At 48.2% G+C, this 24,376-nt stretch overlaps 1 protein-coding gene and 1 pseudogene across 7 annotated transcripts; one reads left to right on the top strand and one right to left on the bottom strand.

Annotated features, from left to right (window-relative positions):
- Positions 1 to 1,761: 1,761 nt before the first annotated feature.
- On the bottom strand, positions 1,762 to 19,113 carry LOC119952483 (gastrula zinc finger protein XlCGF8.2DB-like). 7 transcript variants are annotated; one of them, XR_005457871.1, is made up of 4 exons: positions 18,716 to 19,113; positions 16,677 to 18,105; positions 2,941 to 3,213; positions 1,782 to 2,608 (listed from the first exon to the last, which is right to left on the bottom strand). XR_005457871.1 is itself a non-coding variant. In XM_038776282.1 (3 exons), coding segments are annotated over exons 2-3 (1,077 nt in total). In that variant the 5' UTR covers positions 17,753 to 18,105; positions 18,716 to 19,113; the 3' UTR covers positions 1,782 to 3,212. The 7 variants fall into 7 exon arrangements, 4 of the variants coding, with proteins under 4 accessions (XP_038632210.1, XP_038632211.1, XP_038632213.1 ...); XR_005457870.1 differs by having other exon boundaries at positions 1,783 to 2,462; XM_038776282.1 differs by having other exon boundaries at positions 1,782 to 3,213.
- Positions 13,441 to 14,903, top strand: LOC119952484 (annotated as a pseudogene).
- Positions 19,114 to 24,376: the final 5,263 nt, after the last annotated feature.

The following is a 24,376-nucleotide window of genomic DNA, read 5'->3' as shown; positions in this document are numbered from 1 at the left end:
ATTCACCTAACCTGCACATCTTCGGGTTGTGGGGGCCAAACCCACGCAGACATGGGGAGAATATGCAAACTCCACACGGACAGTAACCCGGGGCTGGGATCGAGCCAGCGCAGTGAGGCAGCAATGCTAACCACTATTCCTCCTTGCCGCCCTGAACATTACACACTGACACCTCCTTTATACAATGGAAAGAAGGGGAATGGGAATTGGTGGAGAATTGAGAGTTCCCAAATGTTACCCCTCCCGAATGGAACAAAATCCCCTCAGCACTGGAATGGAAATAAATTCAATCCAAGTAACGCACTGTCAGAAATCACTGTCTAATAACTCTATAAAATCTTCAGAAATTTATGGAGTATGATAGAAATAGTTCACTCTCTCTCTCATGAAGAAAGCTTCCATACCAGCTGGCTGGCTGACAGACACAGGGCGGGCCCGTTATGTCTGCCATGGACATGTCCCCAGCACAGGTCCTGAAACAATACATTTCTAACCCCGATGCGATTGGATCTCATGACCCATACGTAAACCAACTGTTTATGTAAAGGTTAAAAAAGGCTGTCTGGAGTAAAGAGATTTTGAAGTGATCCGCACTGGCTTCAGCCCAACATCCACACTCTGGCTCACATCAGTTAACCGTTCAGAGGAGACTGCTGCTACCAGCTATAGAGACCATCTCTCACGCTGCATCATCCGTCCCTTTGTCCTCCAGGATCGGTAAACCGCTCTCACCTGTCACGGGTCATGTGTTTATCTTCCGCATCAGATTTAAACTGTTGCTTCTGAATAAACTTCTTTAAAATCACTTCTGAACTCAACCGTTTTTTCAGGTAATCGTGACCCCTGGACTGAAATCCTACAAGTAGTGTTAGAATTGGGGTCACAATGGTAGAGATCATAGTCCTGAGAAGCAACAGTCTCAGTTAAATGTGAATGGAGAGGTTCCTAAATGAAGTCAGAAGTTTACAATGGCATTGATGTATTACAGAGAACAACTGATAGATAGTCTGACAGAGAAAACAGGCGGTCTGGGAATGAGAGTTAACTTGAATATCAGAGAAGAGGGCGACGGGGTTATGGGTCTATACTCAGTGGGATTTGTAAAGAGGTTAAGAAAGGACAAATTAAGTTGATAAGGATGCAGAATCAGTTAGGAAACATCCACAAGATGGATGCAGGTGAACAGAGAGTTGGAGAATTTTCAAAGTCCATGCATAAACTTTTGTTTGAAGCAGCTGTATTTACGACAGCCAATAATTTGGAATTGTGTAAAATGATCTGCAGGTGGGGAGATGAATCTAAGTCAATGGTTATCACATTTTAGTGGAAAGGTTTTGACTTCATGGACATCCGATGGAAATACGAGGGATTATCTTGAATCTGCCCCTTGCTAATGGACAGTTGACTAAATGATTGACTTATAAATACGAGAAATAAGGTTTATAAATCGGCTTTTGAGAGGAAAAATCAGCAAAGAGCTTCTTGAAGTGACCCATCCTTCCACATAAACTCCTCTTCACTGGGAGTGTGAGAGACAAGTTTGCAGGTGCAGCCTAATGTACAATGAATGAATGATAACACTTCCTTTTTTTTTAAAATAATTTTTATTGAAAAATTTTGAATTTATACAACATCAAACCATACTAAAATACCAACAATAACTATAATGACAACAATCATGAACCTTCGCCAAGGTAATGAACAACCCAACATATTAACAACTTAAATTGACACAATGTTAAGTTACATAACCGTAGCGAAAAAAAATAGAAACTATAGTAAGGAACACCCCCACTTACCCCCTCTCCCCCCCCCGGGTTGCTGCTGCTATTGACCAAGATACCCATATTTGAGCCTGGAAGTCCAGACAAGGCTGCCACCATTTATAGAACCCTTGTACTGATCCTCACAGGGCAAATTTGACCCTTTCCAACTTTATAAATCCCGCCATGTCATTGACCCAGGTATCCACTCTTGGGGGCCTCGCATCCTTCCACTGCAGCAAGATCCTCCGCCGGGCTACTAGGGACGCAAAGGCCAGGACACCGGCCTCTTTCGCCTCCTGCACTCCCGGCTCCACCGCAACTCTGAAAATCGCGAGTCCCCACCCTGGTTTGACCCTTGATCCAACCACCCTCGACGAATGATGACACTTTCAAAGTGGAAAGATTCACTCAAGCCCCCGACAAATGGAGTGCGTATTGCCACGACAGCTGAGTACTCTTGTGTATTTGTGAACCCCGTCCACAGCTTTAGTCAGTTCACTGGAACACTCACTCAGGTGTGTATATCGGTGCTTTTCCAGTCACACCGATGCTTGAAATCTTTTGCCACTGACACACATTTCTCCTTCCAGATTCAAAGGCTGATAAAATTCAGGTCCTGATGAACCAAGTGACTGTCAGATCTTGATGTGATGTTTGGTTGGAATTTCCCATCTGCAAATCCTCCTTCCCAATTCTCTGCAAAGGAGTTTACAAATGTCAGCATTGTCAGTCCAGGACAGAACTTCAGAACAGCCAATTCCAATTTCTATGGAACAGATTTTCCTTTCGTGGTCCACCAAAGCTGCAAATCCCTGTTCTGCAAACTCTCCCTCCTCCCTGTCCTGAAATCCAAACAAACTTTGTGACAATATATTTTTCGAACTTCCTGGTGGGCTCCCCCCACCCCGAACATGGCTGCCGCACATGCGCTCCCTTGTCCATTGTCCCAATAAAGATGGCTGCTGCACATGCGCCTTCTTGCTCATTGCCCCTATAAAGATGGCGACCGTGAAGCTGTTTCCGGTGGAAAGCCATCGGAAACCACGTCCCCTCCCCAAAACGGGAAGAAAACGTCCTTATTGATGATTCTGGGGGCGAGACCCTGAATTTATGAAGCCTCACAATCCACCAGGTCTATCTCTGGTCACAGATTTATATTCTTTGTAAAACTCACATTTCCGCTCGTTCAAACTCTCATCGTCTGTCTCCAAGGACTGCGCATGCTCCAGCTCACAATGATTGACGGCAACTCCGGTCCAATTGGAGGGACGTGAACTGGAAGGTCCAGCGGGAGTGGTTCGTCGTCCAACCAATCAGTGTGAAAGAGGGATGGGGCTTATCTTGGATCGCCCTCATTGGCTAAACCTTGCATCATTCTGAAAGTTGATTGGTGTCAAGCTCCAGGGGAAAAGTAGGCCTGTGTCTGTGACTTTAAATTGATGAAACCCTGTGGATGAGGAACAAACATTTCAACATTTGTTACTGAAATGTGACACCATGATGGAGCAATGTACAAACATTGGACCTTACTTCTCCTTCCTCAGTGCTCCGAAAGCTAGTGATTTGAAACAAACCTGTTGGACTTTAACCTGGTGTTGTAAGACTTCTTAACGCGTTAGAACAAGGAGAGTTTTTGGTTTCAATAAATGAACAGGCAAGAAGGGTTTGGGGACAAGATTCATACTGTAAGCTTTCAGAACAACACTGACAATAAAGCAACAACTGACCTCAGAGATAATATGGAGAGAATGTAGTTTGTGAATATTATGAGGAGATGCTGGCATTGGACTGGAGTAAGCACAGTGTGGTAAACCACTGTTAGTGACCGACCTTTTACAGTGGTGGAGGTGGACCCAAACACTCCGCCCCTCCACTTTAACTGCAGTGGGGGTGGTAAGGAGAGCTTGGAAAGGCCCCTCCCATCGTGGCTCTGACCCTTTCCGAGTCCAATTTTTGACCATGACGTAACGACCAGGCTGCACTGAGAGCAAGCTATGTGATAGGGACGGTGACGAGTGAGCTGCGCGGACCTGGCCCTGGAGCTCCTTGAGGGCGTTAGTGAGGGCTAGAACATAGTTAGTCCTTTCTTTAGTCAGATGGTGAAACTGGACCAATCTGGGAACAGGCAGGTTGCAAGGTGTTCTAATGGGCCTGCCGTAAAAGACTCGGCAGGAGAGAGCCAGGCCGATCCTGCAGGTGTGACCCACAGCTGAATGAGGGCAACAGGGAGCAACTTAAGCCATGTCAGTCCCGTGTCCGTTCTTAATTTAGCCAATTTAGTTTTATGGGTCTGATTGTGTCTGTCAACCAACCCTGCCGCCTGCGGTCTGTACGCACAGTCTAACTGCTGGCGTATGCCCAACTGGGAGCAGAACCCCTTGTTAATCTGTCCAATAAAATGAGGCCCGTTATCAGAACTTAACTGAGCCGGTAGTCTGTACATAAACACCTCATCACATTTTTATAGCCTCTGGCTCTCCGTCCTCTTCCGTCTGGTGTGATGGCCACCAGTAGCGAGATGTCATCTTTGGTGAATAATGATGGGCCAAGCCTATCGGCAGCATCCGAGCCCTAGCCAGCGTACAACACATATTAAGGCATCCAATGATTGTGCAGTATATAATTATAATAACAAGTATTATCAATCTATGCATCAGGTAAAACCCCATGACCAAGCTATGAGAGATAACCCCGCGCTGAATCAGACTAGATAGATAGCCATCCTCAATACTACCGTGTTGCCCTTAGGATTTATATCCTTCGTATACTTATACTGACTAGCAACTATCCTCAGCCTTGTCATTCGTATTTACATGTCATGATTTGTAAACTGTGCAGGAAAATCAATGGTAAATGCATCCATCTCGCAGACCAGTGTCGATAGACCCTTTGTGATGTGCTTTCCTCAAGTCCAATCACCGTGAACCATAGCTGCCGCCGCTCAGGAAGGTAACACAATAGCCATTCCGTTTGTTCCACTACCATCAAGGCATCTGACTACCTCGGGGCAGTATCACCACAAAAGCTTCCTCATGTCCCTTAGAAGCAGCACACAACTCAGTCCATCAGTGACCTTATCCCTCGCTGGGGATTTTTTTGTAGGAAGTGCTTTCCGTTTCCCATAGGAATGGTAACTGATGATATCTTGTATCAGGCACTGATTAACTTGCTTTATTAATTGCAGGAGCTTCAACCAATCCTGTTTCTATTCCTGACTCTGACGTCGAACATTGTACTGAATCATGTAGCCTGCCAGCCCTGGCTTACTGGAGACAATAGCTCAGTTTTCTTCAACCCCCTGTTGTCTGTTATCATTTTCCTTACAGCATGGAGTGTATACTTGCCATTATTTATTTTTTTGGTTAAACACCACTCACACACTTAGTACAGTTAACTTCTTGTGGTTAGAGCCCAATTGAATTTATACATAACAGTCCCTAACAACTTACAGGACATTTCATCTGTAATAACTGTTATACTCTCCAATGCTATATTGGTTACAAATGTCCCCTCGCGGCAGCAAGCTGCCAATATTCTAGACCAGTGCCTCTCAAAGTGTGGTACGCGTACCGGTGCCGGTACACGAGCCATCGTCTGCCGGTACTTGGAGTGTTTCCAGAAAAGAAAGAGACAGTAATCCTGGATTGGCTTGTTTCGCTCACCGGTCCCTGGCACATTGGAAAAAACTGTCGGTACGCCACATCAGATAGTTTGAGATGCACTGTTCCAGACTACTGTCATTTAAAATATGGGGGTTCCTCGTCAGTCGCTGCTGTCTGCTGAGATCCTTAATAACTCCTCCGCGTAATACGTCCCTCCTGGAGACCACAGATCATCCATCAGCTAACGTCCCGTTAGAGATGTCTGACCGGAGGTTTCACTATTCAGTAATAATCTGATATTTTGATTTGTTGCTAACCCGTAAGGTTTTTCTTCCGGGCTCTATCATTGAATTCCCTCAAACATGTAGCCAATTGTATCATTAGTTTTTTCCCATACTGTCTGCAGAAGAATGTTTCAGAGTGTTGTTCAGGTTCTTCATCTGTATTATTGTTGCTTCATCTGAAACTAAAATGAACAGGCCAAAGGCGGAGAGTGCCCTATTTCTTAATTTGTATCTTCCTATCCGTGCTTGGATATTCCAGAAGCACCATCGCCAGGTCTTCCCAACAGCATAAACCACGTGCTTCCTCACAAATCGATACCATAAGTCTGTCACTTGTCTACAAGCTTGCACAGCCTTTTAGAGTCACATTGTTGTCGGCCAAACTATTCTTGCAGTAATTGCACGTTGTCATTAATCTATCCCACTTACACTGACACTTCTTGGATTCAAAATCCCCCCCTGTGGTCACAAACCTCAATCATTAAAGTTTGCCTGATATTCCACAAAACAATCATGACAAAACTGAATGCCCCAAATCTCCCTGGGGGCTGCAGCATCCCATCGCTGTCTTTGAAAATGCATGATCAATTCTCCTGAATACCCAGTATCTGACCGTCTCCTGGGTTTCATATGACTACTACCAGTCCAAACAATCGGGCTACAGAATGCCCCACAATCCTGATTTGTGGTTTCCCGATGCTCACTGTGAACCATTTTAAACTGAGGGCCATTAATCACTGCCCTTGTTCTATCATTCCATACATTTAAATCTTTACTGATTACATTCCTACGCTCATTGCCCGTAGGCTGCCGGTGGAGTGTCATAATTCCTCTGTATTTGTTCAATTTGACCAGATTTTTAAATTCTGACATAATTTATTTTGCTCCAGACGCCATGGTTCTCTAATACAATTGTATGTTAACCCAATTTTTTTCTTTATGATTACTTCTCCTGTGGTTTTATTCAGCAATTTCACCCACACTTCCTCTCTGTCATCAATTGGTTTTAATATCCTTTTTTTTTTCTGCATCATCTTAATTTTATTAAATCTTTCCCCGTCATCAGATTCTTATTTCCTGATACGGCAAGTAATTCTCCTAATCTAACTTCAGGTCTAATGGGCGCGATTCTCCGCACTCACGACGGGTCGGAGAATAGCAGGCGTCGCAAATTTTTACGGCGACGCTGGTCCGCGCCCTCCCGCTATTCTCCGAACCCCACAAAATCTCGGAGTCGCCATTCCCGCCAAACGCCTCCATCACGCCCCCGACACGACCGGAATCGCTACAAATTGGCCCCCCCGCTATTCACCGGCCCGGATGGGCCGAAGTCCCGACGTCATCGCGCACTGTTTACACGGCGTCAAACAGACCTGCTTTTTAAGTTCGTCAACCAGTCGTGCTGGCTGACGACAGCTTCGAGGAGGTTAGCGCACCGCTCAGCGCTCCGCTCGAGTCTGGCCACAACGGGGAAGGCATCCCCGAGACCGGGAGGGGGGTCCAGAGCGCGGGGGAGATGGAGGCGGGGGGGAGCGAGTGGGGGAGACGGAGGGGGCAGTGGGGGAGACGGAGGGGGCAGTGGGGGAGAGGGAGTTAGGTAGACAGTGAGCGAGTGAGCCGTCCAACCCCGTAACAAAATGTCTGCCAGCATGCCATGGCGTGCCGGTCACGAGGACACGGCCGCTGGTTCCCCTGTGGCTTACGGCCACAGGCCACTGACGCACCCTTGAGGAGGACATAGTTTATTGGCCGTTGGATGCAGAAAGTGACCAGGGGTTAGGCTGCCCGCGTGTCAGCAGCGCGACCAGGCCACCGGGACACACAAGTATCCCATGGCAGGTGGCTGCCGAGTTGTCGACTAACATGTCCCGTTTCTCTGCCCCCACCACCCTTCTGTAGGTTAGCACAATGTATGTGAACAGAACGCCTATGTTCTGCGCAGTGGTTGGGGCCGCTGCACTGCAGCAGCATCCACACCCACAACCCGCAGTGGATGCAGGGCCAGCTGCAGCAGCAGAGGGAAGGGCCGAGGAGTTGCCAGTCGTCGAGCAGCAGGGGGAGGAGGAGGAGGAGGAGGAAGAGGAAGAGGAAGGAGAGAGTGAGGGTGCAGCCACGGCGCCAGAGGCGACGACCAAGGCCGAGGGTGTACCGTGTACGGGTCTCTTTCCTAACAATGACGGACATCATCTGCAGGAGGAGACTCCGGCTGAGTAGGCAGACGGTGATACATATCTGTCACCTCATGGCGCACCTCACCCCACGTGGAACGGGGGGGGGGGGGGGGACACGCGATCCCGGTTGCCATCAAGGTGACGGTCGCTCTTAACTTCTATGCTACCGGCTCCTTCCAGTCTCCAAGCGGGGACGTCTCTGGGATCTCCCAGTCATCGGTGCACAGGTGCATCCGGGATGTGACCGATGCCCTCTATGCCATCGCGGACCGCTACATCACCTTTCCCGAGGACCAAGCAAGTCAAGACGCACGAGCTCATGGATTTGCCAGCGTGGCCGGGATACCGAGGGTGCAATCGATTGTGTTCACGTCCCCATGCGCCCGCCTGCAGGGGACAGGGACGTGTTCACAAACAGAAGGGGGACATACTCCATGAATATCAAGGTGGTATGCGACCCCCGAATGAGGATCATGAATTTCTCTGCAAGGTTCCCAGGGAGTGTGCATGACTCCTACATACTGGCGCAGTCGTTCATCCCTGCGATGTTTGAGGGACGTCCCCCCCGGCTGAGGGGCTGGTTGCTAGGCGACAGGGGTTATCCGCTGAGGTCTTGGCTGATGACGCCTATACGGAGGCCTCAGACCAATGCAGAAACACGATACAATGAGGCCCATGCAGCAACCAGGGGTGTGGTGGAGCACTGCCTTGGCCTCCTGAAGATGCGATTCAGGTGCCTGGACCGCTCCGGAGGGGCCCTGCAGTACCAGGCCGACAGGGTCGCTCACATTGTAGTGGTCTGCTGTGCGCTGCACAACATCGCGATGCAGAGGGGAGATGACCTGCTGCAGGAGGTGGAGGGAGAAGCCAGTGGCAGTGGTGCCAGCACGGAGGAGGAGGAGGAGGCTGGTGGAGTGGCGGGCGCAGCACGCAGACACGACCCAGGTGCTGGTGATGTCCAGGAAGCGGCACGACAGACCCGGCGAGGACGGCAGGCACGCGACGCCTTGGTGGCAGCACGGTTCACGCATCGCATGTGACGTCCCCGCTGAACACCAAGCCACCACCTGCATCGCTAGTCGTGCAGAGGGTCAACACACAACTTCCACCACCACAACCACCCCCCCAACCCCTTCTCAGTGTACACTGCTCCACTTCGACATCACCCTTACCACTGGGTCCAGACGGTATGGCACAACATTGATGGCTGTGTCAGCGGGTGTGATCAGTGCCATGTGGAATGATGACGACAGCCCGCTCTGCGAAGAGCTGTGAGCTCAGAATCGTTTGAGAGAGTCTGACCCATGGCATTAGCTGAACCATCCACCTTTGTGGCCGCTGAGTTCGTCACGGACACTCCATCACGTGCCCGCGTGGGCTAGCTGTGGGAGGGGGTGGGGGGGAGGGGCAGGGACTGCACACCCGGCACCGAAATTTCACCGCTCGTCAACCCCAGCGACACTCGGTCACCATCACGATTCCTGTGGCTGTGGAACAATCACACGGTATTACAAGGTGGAACAATGCGTTCAATGTTAACAATTATTTACAGGTGCCCTAGCCCCTACAACTAAACTGTGCCCTTCACCCGTGCCAACTTACTCAGTGTCTATCTTAGTTGCCTTACGGGTCCTAACACTACGTCTACGTGACTCCCCAGATGATACAGCAGGAGTGGAGGAGGATTGCTGCGAATCGCCCCCCTCGACTAGTTTCTCCTTGGCCAAGCGTTTCCTGGGGCGACCCGGCCTTGATGGGCCAGGCTGCTCTGCGGGCGTCTCGGGTGACATTGTGCCACCCTGCTCTGCCTGCTGCCCACCCGATGCAGCAGGGATGGGACGGGGGGGGGGGGGGGGGGGAGACGGGGGGGGGAGGCCGAGAATTCCGGGACGTCCCGTGATGGACTTAATGGGACGGGCCCCGAAACCTCCTCCTCCCTCGGTGAGCCCGGTGGCCCCCGGGCCTCACTTTGGGACAGAGGTGCGAGCGGGGAGGTGCCCCGTCGCACCACCGACACCTGGCGCTGCCAGTCCTGGAGGCCTGCAACGGTATCCACCAGGATCCGAAGGTTTGCAGACACGGAGTCCAGGGAGTTAGACATTCCCGCCAGGGACTGTGCGATCTCAACCTGTGTGTGCACGACGCCATCCAGCACATGTGTCAGGCGGTTGATGCTCTCGGCGACTGACTGCTGCGACTGGCCAATGACCTGGTGAGACTGGGCCAAGGCCTGCAGGGCGCCGGCAATGTCGTTTTGCCTCTGGCACATTGCTGCCCGTGAGAGGGCAACCCTGTCCAGGGCCGAAGATGACGCGTGCATATTAACCCCAATGCCTTGCATCACCTGACCCATTGCCTCCACCGCGGATGCCATCCGTGCGGTGTCGGACTGGGTCTCTGCCATGAGCGGCACCACTCCCTGCTCGTGGACGCGGTTCGACTCCTCTAACAGCGTCTGCAGAGTCTGGAAGGCAGCCCTCATCCCGTCGTCGTTTCCCTGGGTTTCTTGAGGCATCGGCTGTGCGGGTGGGTTGAGAAACTCCAGGAACTCTGAAAACGTCTGGGAGCCAGCTGCATCCTGGGCCTGGTCTGGCCTCCGCGAGTCCGGGCCCTCGGTTGCTCCGACCTCCACCTGCTGTACCTGCTCAGCTGTGATGTGCGAACCAGACGGTGACCCAGGAGACTCGTCACTAAATAGGCCCGCCGGGGTGAGTGTCTCTGGGATGATGGATGTTGTGGGAGATAGCAGTGCCGCAAGCCCGATGTTGTCGCAATTTAGCACCTCCTCAATGGTGTGGGGCCGCTCAGAGTCCGGAGGGTTATCGCTGGCCATTTCCGTGGCTTGTGGTCTCGCCACCCTCTGGGCGTCCTGATCCGCAGATTGGGTTGATGGGGATGGGACTCCCCGCTGATCGGGCACCCTCTGTCGTGCGGCCCCGGGTGAGGTGGCGGCAGATGCCTGTGTCCGTCTGCAGCCAGACGGCCCTGGTCGTTCGGCATCACGTCCTAGGGAAGAGAATGAGACGGGTTATTTAGATTTGCTCGGCAGGGCGCTGGACGGTCCCAGTGGGCAGCGTGTGAAGGGACAGAGGATGGGGGAGGTGTCCAAGTGGGCAGGGTGTGTGAAGGGACAGAGGATGGGGGAGGTATCCCAGTGGACAGGGTGTGTGAAGGGACAGAGGATGGGGGAGGTGTCCAAGTGGACAGGGTGTGTGAAGGGACAGAGGATGGGGAGGGGTGGGTGTTTGTCAAGGAGGGTTGTCTCACTTGTTGCAGCTCCGCCAACCTCGCATAGCGCGACATCCCGGGTGGCAGACCCCCCAACAAGGTCCAGTGCCCTCTGCTCAAAGGTGGTGAGGGGTTGCAGGTTGGGCGAACCCCCTCCAGTCTTGTGACGCTCACGGTTGTCGTGAGCGGACTTGGCCTGTTGGGGGAGGGTACATAGGTAGATCATTACAATACGGCAGGTATCAGCAGTCCGTTCAGATACTGGCACAGTTTGGGGGTCAAGTTGTCATAAGACGATTGCATCTCTCCACGGGGCCAGAGCGCTGGGTCTGTGACAACTTTGTGAACCACCCTCAAATAACTCTGCCCCAATCCCCCTCCACCCCCCCGTGCCGGGGGGGGGGGGGGGGGGGGAGGTGGGTGATTAAGTAAAAAGGGGGGGGGGGGGGGGGGGGAGGGATGGTTGTGACCAGGGGGCACCTTCTTGGCACTTACCCTGGCAGCCCTGGTGAGGTCGTGAAGCTTTTTCCGGCACTGCTCTGCAGAGCGAGGGGTCTGCCCCACAGCACTGACGGCAGCAGCCACCTCACGCCAGGCCTGGTGTACCGCGCTGGCAGGTTGGCGATTCCCTCTCCGCGGGCGGATGATGCCCCTCCTCTGCTCGACAGCATCGAGCAGCGTCTCGACATCGGCCTCCACAAAACGAGGTGCAGCTCTCCTGGGCCCCGACATCATGGCCTACAGATTCTGTGCTCGCCCGCGCCTTTTTACGGCGTCGGGCGGCGTCACGTGGGCGTGATCGTGTCGTCGCCACGTTCCGTCGTCATCACGCACGTGATTGACGCGGCCGCGTTACTAGCCTATTTCCCGGAAGTGACTACGTCGGGAAATGGACCCTTCACGATACCCCCCCCTCTATAATGTAATCTCTAACTTCTGGTCTAATATCTTTATTCCTTAAAGGTCCTTCTACAATGTATTTAACACTCTAAACTTCATTTCTTCTGCTAGTAACTTTCTAACGATGCATCGGGCACTAGGACCCTGGTGGAGCTGTGCCGTGTCAATTTCAACCGGTCAGCTGCACAGAGCTGACTGCTTGGAAGTAAAACTTCTCTTTGTGTTTATGCGAAGACCAATTTAGTGCTGAGCACATTTCTTGCCTGCCATTTATAACTTCTAAGTGATGTGAAACTATTTTATTATTTTTTTTTTAGCAGCCAAGACTATGCCGAGTTGCAACTAATCATTTACAAATCCCAATTTATACATTTTAATTTCACTTTCTGTTTTCTTCCTGGGAATTATGTTCTAATTAACTCCCACAATGTTTAGCATTATTACGAAGTTACTGAAGAACTTTCAAATACTTACCCCGTTTTAAATCTCACTTTAATACCTCCTAAAACACAACATTTCGCAAAACTAGGAACAGACGATATCACATTCTTATTAAACAGACTCATTGATTCATTGGAGATCTCCATTCAGACAAAAGGAATTCAAATCCTTATACGTTCATTCATCAATACACAAGTTTGCCTCTGGTTCCCCCTGTCATTTATAACCCAATTCTGTTTCATTCAAACAACCCATATCTTCCCGAAACTATATTTGAACGGAATTGAACTGTCCGCAAACATTCCATCAGCATTCTTTCACTGAACTGTTTCGCGACATCACATCAACCCGATACAGACCTTAACCAATTTTAGCCAAATTCGAATTGAACGGAATTGAATTGTCCGCCAACATTCCATCAGCGGTCTTTTACTGAACTGTTTTAGCGACATCACATCAATCCGTTAAAGACCTTAACCGAATTAAAGTATAATTTAATATAACCAATTTTTAATTTGCTACTCACATGCAACTGACTGACTAGGCAACATCCCATCAGACTCCAACTGAACTGTTAACCTCATTCCAAACCTGAGCCGTACCGGCAGTGACTGAAATCAAATCTTCTAATCCATCACTGACCTTTGATTTTGTCGAGACAATCTCACCTGATCAAATGCGAGTGATTAGACTGTTATCAGAATACGAGACAGAGGAAAATCGATATTGCAAGTTTTATCTATTCATATCGTGGGCCCATTTCCGCTTTCCCCCTTCCGAGAGCAGTCCAATTCTGATTTTGCAGATGAAAGGCAAGGATCTCGAGAAACCTGGATTTCGGCACCAAATGTTAATCCCTGATTAATTTGCTGTCAGTCTAGATTCAATAAAATCTGAGATGGATTTGCAGGTATCATATCATTTAATAATAACTAACTTGCAAGGCTGACTCAATCCATAGGGCCACAGGACACACATACTGTCTTCTGCAGCATCCAGGATAAAGAGAACCTCAAACAAAGGAACACTGGAGATATACTTCAAATTACATCAAGATTCGCATACAAACTTCCCATTGGTCATTTTACACACCTCCTGACCTGGTCATATATCCTAATTGGCTCTCTTTATCCTGGGCCCATTTTTTACCCAGCATCCTTTTCACTACTCTCTCCACGAGGCTACCATCCCCCGAGCCATGCTTTGCTCATCCCTTTGTTCTGTCTGTGAACACATTACCCTCAGGGTCCTACTGTCCATCATATTCGTTTGCTCACTTCCTCAAGATTACCCAAAAGTCACATTTATTGGTGATTTTAATACCTTTTATGAAGCAACAGTTTAGATATGATACACAGAAAAGACAGACAACCCATAACAGGCGAGAATGGCTTACTGGTTCTGGATCAACGGAATACTGATCTCCGGAGCTGGAGCTGAGTCTCCTCGGAATGGTTGAGTGGTCCCAGAAGAGGAGGATGCTGGGATCATTAGCTGGTGACGGCAGCCTTCTCTCTGGGAAAGCGCTATGGCTGCGGAAACAATGACTTGCAGACGGAAAGCAACTGGTCGCAAAATAAATGCCATGGATGAAGCGCTTCAAGCTTTCCTGAAAGATTTTGACATTGAAGTTCAACGGCGAAAGAAAGAGATAGAAAATGGGATGAGCGATCTTCTCCTCACAGTTGCTGATTCCTACAACCAGGCAATTGTGAAACTTCCACTTGCTGTGAGAAAAATGTCTTTCCAGGATTACCGTGCTATGGGCAGAGGAGGTTCAAAGGCAGTATATGAAGTTGAACAAAAACGTATTGTTGCTGCCCGTTTGGAAGTTGAAGCCATGGACTCTGACGGCTTGAAAGACGCTGCACCGCTGAGGATAACCAAAAGACGCAAACTTTGTAAAGGTAAAGCAAGGAAGTACTGTGAAATTGTAAGTGAAGATGAAAATCTTCCTCCTGTGACCAAAATGTTTCAAAAGGCTAAAAACGGTGGAACCATCTCAGTTAAAAGTGGACCACCATCAGCATGTGCCACAGGTACTCGGCCTAAAAGAACCTGTCGAACAAAGGGTCTCTATTCGAATACCAGTGATATATGTGGAACTACACCAGTAATTACGCCTAAATTTGATTCACGGTTGCCGAAAACATCAACTCGCTTACGAAAAGCGGGGTAGAATGTATATAGCTTATCAGGAAGTCCGCTTGCTGAACCAAGAGAAATGACCATCAGTATCCCAATCAAGAGTGGACAGAATATCCAGGTTGTGGCCAGCAAAATAGATTATGTAGATTTTACTCAACTGGATGACGAGACATTTGAAAGTTTTGAGAAACTATCTTGTCAGCTGAACAAAATGTTGAAGACAAGAAAATGAAAGCATGGAGATACCAGCATCCTATTTGTGTGAAGGCTTGGTTAAAGTATGACATCCTTATAATGTGGTTTGATAGTGATTAAAACTGTTCTTGCTTGTGTTTTGTTAATAAAAGAAACTTTTATAATCTGGCTGTTCTTGCCTCAGAACATAGATGCTGCATGAAATTCAAACAGGCCCACATTTCTTGAGACAAACCTTTTTTTTTAAACGTTCAGAGCAATTACAGGTCAGCATTTATCTAAGTTTACAGTGCAGAAGGAGGCCACTCGGCCCATCGAGTCTGCACTGGCTCCTGGAAAGAGCACCCGACCCAAGGTCAACACCTCCACACTATCCCCACAAACCAGTAACCCCACCCAACACTGGGGGCAGTTTATCATGGCCAATCCACCTGGCTTGCGCATCTTTGGACTGTGGGAGGTAACCGGAGCAGCACGGTAGCATGGTGGTTAGCATAAATGCTTCACAGCTCCAGGGTCCCAGGTTCGATTCCCGGCTGGGTCACTGTCTGTGCGGAGTCTGCACATCCTCCCCGTGTGTGCGTGGGTTTCCTCCGGGTGCTCCGGTTTCCTCCCACAGTCCAAAGATGTGCGGGTTAGGTGGATTGGCCATGCTAAATTTCCCATAGTGTCCTAAAAAGTAAGGTGGTTGGGGGGGGGGGGGGGGGGGGGTGATCATTGCTCGGCACAACATCGAGGGCCGAAGGGCCTGTTCTGTGCTGTACTGTTCTATGTTCTATAAACGGTTAACTGGTGTGAGGCAGAGTGTGGGTATTGGGCTGAAGCTAGTATGGATCACTTCAAAATCTCTTTATTCTCGTCAGCCTGTTTTAACCTTTATAGACAGTTGTTTTAAGTATCATAGTGGTTAGCACTGTTGCTTCACAGCGCCAGGGTCCAGGTTCAATTCCCGGCTTGGGTCACTGTATATGCGGAGTCTGAACGTTCTCCCTATGTCTGTGTGGATTTTCTCTGGATGCTCTGGTTTCCTCCCACAAGTCTTGAAAGACACGCTTGTTAGGTGAATTGGACATTCTGAATTCTCCCTCTGTATACCCAAACAGGCGTCGGAATGTGGTAACTAGGGGCTTTTCACAGTAACTTCATTGCAGTGTTAATGCAAGCCTACTTGTGACAATAAAGATTATTTTAAAAAAAGATCCAATCACATCAGGGTTAGAAATGTCTTGCTTCAGGATCTGTGCTGGAGCCATGTCCTTGGTAGAGATAAAAGGCTTGTCCTGTGTCTGTCAGCCAGCAAGCTGCAAAGGAAGCTTTTTCCATAAGTCAGAGTGAGCTATTTCTAGAACATTCAATAAATTTCTGAAGATTTTTTTTAAGGGTATTGGACAGCAATTTCTCACAGTCTGCTACTTGGATTGAACTTGTCTCCATTCACGTGCTGAGGGGATTTCAGTACCTGGTGGGAGGGGTAGCATTTGGGAACTCTAGATTCTCCAATTCCCATTCCCCTTCTTTCTGTTGGATAATGGAGGTGCCACTGTGTGTAATGTGCAAGACAGTAAGAACTGTCAGCAAGGATTAATCAGCACTTTCTAATTGGAAATGTTAATCAGTGCAACCGCTCAGACACTGAATTGTAAAGTTTGTACCAAAGATCAATTTTGGATTGAAGGAAAAGGTCTGAATCTTGTTGTAAACTAATTTCTGATGGGAGTTCCTGAATTATGGGGAAAGATCACAGACAGCGGTTCTTAAAGCAGCACTGCAGCCCAGAGAGAACAATCAGCTACAGATCCAGAATATTAAACACCAGCCCAGTTACAGGGATTATTGACATCAACAGAAACAAACTCCTACTGTCAGAATGAACATGGTTCAGTCCTGGATGTGATTAACAGCAGTAATAAGAACAGAATCCAACCTCCACAGTGAACTCACTATTGCGTCAGCAAGTTGGACGACTGAGTGAATTTCTCCCCACACTTGACGAGGTCAATGGCCTTTCTTGTATGAACACGCTGGTGTCTCAACAAGTGGCACAACTGAGTGAATCCCTTCCCACACTTGGAACAGATGAATCGTCTCTCTCCACTGTGAACTCGCTGGTGTGCAGTGAGGTGAGATGAAGACCGGAATCTCTTTCCACAGGAAAGACAGTTGAATGGCCTCTCCTCAGAGTGAGTTCGTTGGTGCTTCAGCAGGTTAGAGGATCCACTGAATCCTTTTCCACATTCAGGGCAGGTGAATGGTTTCTCTCCAGTGTGAACTCGCTGATGTGTTAGCAGGTGGGATAACTGAGTGAATGCCTTCCCACACTCAGAGCAGGTGAACGGTCTCTCCCCAGTGTGAACTCGCTGGTGACGTAGCAGGGTGGGGAACTGGGTGAATCCCTTCCCACACTCTGAGCAGCTGAACGGCCGCTCTCCTGTGTGAATTCGCTGGTGTACATTGAGGTTGGATGAGGACCGGAATCTCTTTCCACAGAAAGTACAGTTGAACGGCTTCTCCTCAGTGTGAATTCGTTGGTGCTTCAGCAGGTCAGAGGATCGAGTGAATCTTTTCTCACAAATAGGGCAGGTGAATGGTCTCTCCCCAGTGTGAACTCGCTGGTGTGTTAGCAGATTGGATAACTGAGTGAATGCCTTCCCACACTCAGAACAGATGAACAGTTTCTCTCCAGTGTGAACTTTCTGGTGTCTCAACAGGTTTGATAGCTGAGTGAATCCTTTCCCACACTGAGAGCAAGTGAACGGTTTCTCCCCAGTGTGAATTATCTGATGCTTTCGCACATCAAAAGACCGAGTGAAGCCTTTCCCACAGACAGGACAGGTGAACGGCCTCTCCCCAGTATGAATCCGCTGGTGTGTCAGCAGCTGACATGATTGCGTGAATCTCTTTCTGCACTCTGAGCAAGTGAATGGCCTCTTCCCACTGTGACAGCATTGATGGTTTTCCAGCTGGGATGGATAATGGAATCCTTTCCCACATTCCTCACATTTCCACGTTTTTTCCATGTTGCCGGTGTCCTTGTGTCTCTCCAGGTTGGATGATCAATTGAATCCTTGTCCACACACAGAACACATGTACAGTTTCTCCCCACTGTGAATGGTGTGATGGTTTTTCAGGCTGTGTAACTGGTTAAAGTTCTTTCCAAAGTCAGTTCACTGGAACACTCTCACTCAGGTGTGTGTATGTGTCTCAGAGCTCATCCCGATGTTAGAAATCCTTTCCCAAACACAGAACAAACATTTCTCCTTCGACATTAAAAGACAATGAAATTCAGGTCCTGATGAATCGAGTGACTGTCAGATCTTGATGTGATGTTTGGTTTCAGTTTCCAGTCTGCAAATCCTCTCCCCCTAGTTCTCTGTAAAAGAAGATTACAAAAACCATCACCATCAGTGCAGGACAGAAACTCAGAACAGATAATTCTGGTTTCCTCTCTTGTTCCCCCAAAGCTGCAAATCCCACACACTCTCCCCTCTTCCCTGTGTTGAAATCTCCAATCAAAGTTCTGGACAATTATTTCTGTATCTTTTTAACAATTTGATACAACTAGAGTTAACGATAAATTTGATCATTCACTTTAGTCATTACTCATGACAAACATTAATATGGATCCCCTTGACCAACCACACAAAATAGCAGATGTTAACCTTGTGTTCAAAACATACTGTGTGGAGATTTAATGCACGATGGTGAAGGTGGTTTCTCCAAACCTCCCTGGATTTCCTTCTTTCTTTCCCTCCGTCTTTAACTAAGTTAAACCTGGGATCAGTAGCATGGTCCATTCAAGTTTCTGGTTCTCTTCCTGGCGATTAATTAACTCTAATTAAATATTGAGAAGACTGAATTTATAGTTTTCAGTCCCTGCTCCAATCTTCATTTACTATATCCCAGCTCTATCCCTCTTCCTAGGAACATTCTGAGATGAAGTCAGTCTGCTCACAATTTCAGTGTCACAATTGAGCTCTTACCCCATAAAGATGGCTGCCGCACATACGCTCTCTTGTTCATTGTCCTCTCAAGATGGATGCCGCACATACGTTCTCGATCATTGCCCCTTATAAAGCTGGCTACCGCTGTCTTGCTCATTGTTCCTTATAAAGATGGCGGCGGTTAACTCGGGGCCTGTTTCTGATGAAAAATCGTCATTGGCCCCCACTTAGTCAAACGCTTCGCCAATTGCTCATTTTTGAGGATTTGGGACGACACCGTTAGTTAATGAAGCCTTTTAGCACACCCACCGGCACTGTCGATGTATAAGGGGTTTATTTTCGGCTCTGGATCCGCAGCCTGTCTTTGCAAAACCCACATTTTAAAACCGCTCGCTCAAGTTCTCACCGTCGGACTCCAAAGACTGCACATACAATGATTGACGCGTCTCCAGACCAATAAGAAGAAAGCTGGAGGTCGACCAGGGGGCGGGACATGGAGGACCCGAGCGGGAGCGGTTGGTACTCCAATCAATCGACGTAAATGTGTACTCTCAGCCCTCCCAATAGATGTTCCTTTAGAATGTTTTCTTTCATCGTGACCATCGATGTCCTGAATATACAATGATGTCCTGAATATACAATGGAAAGGCAGATCTTTGAACAATGAGAAAAACTGCTGGCACTCTGCTGGGTGAGAAACATGAGCAGTGCAGATGCTGGAGTGAGGGAATTAATTGGGCATCTGGATAAAATTCAACAAAGAAATATGAGGCGATGCTTCTCATAAATTAAAAAAGTTAAAATATGAATTCAATGGTAAATATTTCGAAGGTGCAGAGGAACAGAATAGTGAAGATTCCAGCTAACACCTTATCTTCATTTTTCAAATTCAAGACTCAAGTTTCAGCAACTGTAAAACCTTATTAAGCTGGTCAGATTCTCTGGATGGAACCTCGGGCTCCCTGTCTGCGGTCCCGGCTGCCCCCTTAAATCAGAATCCCCTCATTCACTTTTATATCCTGCAGTGATCCAGTTCTGACCCCTGACTCTTTGTCACCCTGTCTCCAAACACATTCCACCACGATCACACTGAGAATCCCAGGGTGGAGAACTGGGACATCCTGTCTCCAGGCACATCCTCACCCTGAGGTGCAGATGGAGAGAAGGGAGAGCGCTTCGGAAAGAACTTCTTTGTGTTAGACATATTAATTTACTTGACACACTGTGTTGAACAACAATCTCACTTATTTGACTTTGCCCAGAATATCAACATTTGGATTTATTGTTATGTTTACCAAGATACAGTGAAGAGTATTGTTTTGCATACCGTCCAGACAGATCGTTCCATACATTTGGCTTGAGTTTATTCACATCAGCTGAAACAAACATCAATGAGCATGGTTCATTCAGGGTGTGATAAACAGCATCCAAGAGTGTACTTGTGAAGTCGCTGGTGTATCTGCAGATTGGATGACTGAGTGAATCCCTTCCCACGCTCGGAGCAGGTGACTGGTCTCTCCCCAGTGTGACTTTCTTGATGTAAAGTGAGTTCAGATAACATCCTGTACCCAGACCCACAGTGAGAGCACCTGAACAGTCTTTTCAGTGTGAACACATTGATGAGACATCAGGTTCCCAGAACACTTCCTACAGTCTGTGCATTTAAAAGGTCTCTCATCAGTGTGAACTCGCTGGTCTGTCAGCAGGTTGGATGTCTGAGTGAATCCCTTCTCACACTCAGACCAGGTGTATGTTCTCTCCCCATTGTGAACACAATGGTGCATAGTGAGGTGAGATGAATTCTTGAATCCAGTCCCACAGTACCTGAACGGTTTCTCATTGTGTGAAAACATTGATGGCACATCACGTCACCAGATCTTTTCTAGCACTTCCCACAGTCTGGAAATGTAAAAGTTCTCTGTCAGCGTGAACTCGCTGGTGTAGTGTGAACTCAAATGATGTTTGGAACACAGAGACGCAGTGAGAGCACCTGAATGTTCTGTTGTCAGTGTGAACATGTTGATGGATCATTAGATCACCAGATCATTTATAACAGGGCAGCACGGTAGCATAGTGTTTAGCACTGTGGCTTCACAGCACCAGGGTCCCAGATTCGATTCCCAGCTGGGTCATTGTCACTGCAAACTCTGCACGTTCTCCCCGTGTCTGCGTGGGTTTCCTCCGGGCACTCCGGTTTCCTCCCATAGTCCAAAGATGTGCAGGTTAGCTGGATTGGCCATGCTAAATTGCCCTATGTGTCCAAAAATGTTGGGTGAGGTTACTGGGTTAGGGTGGAAGTGAGGGCTAATGTGGGTTGGTGCACACTCGATGGGCCGAATGGCCTCCTTCTGCACTGTATGTCTATGTTCTATGTTCTAACACTTCCCACAATAGGAAATTTAAAATGTCTCTCCCCAGTGTGAACTTGCAGGTGCCTGAACAGGGTGGATAACTGGGTGAATCATATTCCACAGTCCGAGCAGGTGTATGGATTCTCCGCAGTATGAATGTGTTGGTGTGTCAGAAAGTGGAATAACTGAGTGAATCCCTTCCCACAAGTGGTGCAGGTGAAGGGTCTCTCCCCAGTGCGTTTTCAGATTCAGAAGTGAGTGAATCCCTTTCCGCAGTCCCTAAAATTTCAAAAGTTTCTCCCTAGTGTGGCTGCATTTATGTTTCGAAAGGCCAGCAGGGTAGCATGGTGGTTAGCATAAATGCTTCACAGCTCCAGGGTCCCAGGTTCGATTCCCGGCTGGGTCACTGTCTGTGTGGAGTCTGCACGTCCTCCCCCTGTGTGCGTGGGTTTCCTCCGGGTGCTCCGGTTTCCTCCCACAGTCCAAAGATGTGCGGGTTAGGTGGATTGGCCATGCTAAATTGCCCGTAGTGTCCTAATAAAAGTAAGGTTAAGGGGGGGGGATTGTTGGGTTATAGGTATAGGGTGGATACGTGGGTTTGAGTAGGGTGATCATGGCTCGGCACAACATTGAGGGCCGAAGGGCCTGTTCTGTGCTGTACTGTTCTATGTTCTATGATCGGCTGAAGCCTCGTCCACACACAAAACGCGTGTACGGTTTTCCCCCACTGTGAACGGTGCTTTTTCCTTCCATGTTCAAAGTACATGATTTGTCAGTTCCTGATGCGATGTTTGCTTTCAGTTTCCCGACTGCAAATCCTCCCCTTCTAATATCCTGTGAAATTGATTTAAAACAGAAAAAAGCGATTGAGAGGAAACCCACAAAAACACAAAGATAGATTGTGAAATTGAGCTGAATTACGCTGGTAATTTGTGCGGACAGCACTTGCAAAGATTGACCATGAAAGCTGCTGGTTTGGTTCACTAATGTCCTTCAGGGAAGTGACCCAACCACCCAGACTGGACCTACATAAGAATCTGATTCCATGAGAGGAGCATAAGAGCAAGAGAGCAAAGAGAGACACAGCGGCAAAGAAGATAGATTTTCTCTCTATTTACGAATAGAACAGCAATTTAACAGATTCGTGTAGAGCCTCAACTTCCACAACCAGGAAGCACCAGTGTAGCAGGTAAATGTGAGCAACATCACCACCAAGTTCTCCTCCAAGTCACATACCCTCCTGCCTTGTCTGAAATCCAGTAATGTTTGAGCAGAAAAATCCTTCACTCCCTAGACATTTACTTGATTCCTCTCTCTGAGAGCTGTCTGAGGCTGAACCAGAAGGGTGACTAGTGGTGTTCCACAGGGATCAGTGCTCGGACCACTGTTGTTTGTGATCTACATAAATGACCTGGAGGAAGGTATAGGTGGTCGGATTACCAAGTTTGCAGATGATACTAAGATTGGTGGAGTAGCAGATAGCGAGGAGGACTGTCAGAGAATACAATAAAATATAGATAGATTGCAGAGTTGGCAAAGAAATGGCAGATGGAGTTCAATCCAGGCAAATGCGAGGTGATGCATTTTGGAAGATCAAATTCAAGAGCGGACTATATGGTCAATGGAAGGGTCTTGGGGAAAATTGATGTACAGAGAGATCTGGGAGTTCAGGTCCATTGTACCCTGAAGGTGGCAATGCAGGTGGATAGAGTGGTCAAGAAGGCATACAGCATGCTTGCCTTCACCGGAAGGGGTATTGAGTACAAGAGTCGGCAGGTCATGTTACAGTTATACATGTATAGGACTTTGGTTCGGTCACATTTGGAATACTGCGTGCAGTTCTGGTCGCCACAATACCAGAAGGATGTGGATGCTTTGGAGAGGGTGCAGAGGAGGTTAATCAGGATGTTACCTGGTATGGAGGGTGCTAGCTATGAAGAAAGGTTGAGTAGATTAGGATTGTTTTCATTGGAAAGACGGAGGTTGAGGGGGGACCTGATTGAGGTCTACAAAATTATGAGAGGTATGGACAGGGTGGATAGCAACAAGCTTTTTCCAAGAGTGGGGGTGTCAATTACAAGGGGTCACGATTTCCAGGTGAGAGGGGGAAAGTTTAAGGGAGATGTGCGTGGAAAGGTTTTTACACAGGGTGGTGGGTGCCTGGAACGCTTTACCAGCGGAGGTGGTAGAGGCGGGCACGATAGCATCATTTAAGAAGCATCTAGACAGGTATATGAATGGGCGGGAACAGAAGGAAATAGACCTTGGAAAATAGGAGATAGGTTTAGATAAAGGATCTGGATCGGCGCAGACTGGGAGGGCCAAAGGGCCTGTTCCTGTGCTGTAATTTTCTTTGTTGTTGTTCTTCACATCTTGATAAAATATTTCACCCAAAATGAGCTTCCAACCACAAATCCACATAATCTATTTCACCTCAATAACATTGTCTACCTCCACCCCAGTCTCAGTTAGACTTCACTATTCAAACACACTCTTGGTCGGCCTCCCACATTCAACCTCCCTGTAACCTTGAGGTCATCCAAAACTCTGCTGCCCATGTATTTACTCGCACCAAGTCTTGTTCACCCATCATCCCTGTGCTCACTGACTTGTATGTCAGGCTCTGGGTGAAAGAGTGCCAACTTTTAAAATTTTCATCCGTGTTTTCAAATCCCTTCATAGTCAGTCTCTTGTCATCTCTTCCAGTCTCCCAATCCTCTGAGATACCTGTGATCCTCTCATTTCAGCCTCCTGAGCATTTCTGGTTTAAACTGGTTCATCATTAGCAGCCACACCTTCATCTGCCAAGGCTGAAAGCTGGACAATTTCCTCCATTAACCTTTCACTCCCCCAATATCATTTTCCTGCTTTCAGACACTGCTTAATTCTACCTCTTTTAGTAAACATTTGTCCATTTGCCCTGGTATATATTCATGTGGCTCAGTGTCAAAATTTTTCTTTTGAACACTCCTGTGAAACAACTTGGAAAATGAGCTCTGTAAACAGGATTCACCTGAGGGAGGAGTACTCTGAAAGCTAGTGTTTGAAACAAACCTGTTGGACTTTTTTTTTTAATAAATTTAGATTAGCCAATTATTTTTTCCAATTAAGGGGCAATTTAGTGTGGCCAATCCACCTACTCTGCACATTTTTGGGTTGTGGGGGCGAAACCCACGCAGACACGGGGAGAACGTGCAAACTCCACACGGACAGTGACCCAAAGCCGGGATCGAACCTGGGACCTCAGCGCCGTGAGGTGGTTGTGCTAACCACTAGGCCACCGTGCTGCCCTAACCTGTTGGACTTTAACCTGGTGTTGTAAGACTCCTTACTGTGCTCACCCCAGTCC

Source organism: Scyliorhinus canicula, chromosome 17 (genome assembly GCF_902713615.1).
Source record: "Scyliorhinus canicula chromosome 17, sScyCan1.1, whole genome shotgun sequence".
NCBI lineage: Eukaryota > Metazoa > Chordata > Chondrichthyes > Carcharhiniformes > Scyliorhinidae > Scyliorhinus > Scyliorhinus canicula.
Note: the sequence above shows the minus strand (reverse complement) of the source record. Positions and strands in the feature narration are given on the sequence as shown.

Bases quoted from the DNA above. Each gene is read 5' to 3' on its own strand.
- LOC119952483 (XM_038776282.1), bottom strand. From the start codon at position 17,752: ATGGAAAAAACGTGGAAATGTGAGGAATGTGGGAAAGGATTCCATTAT.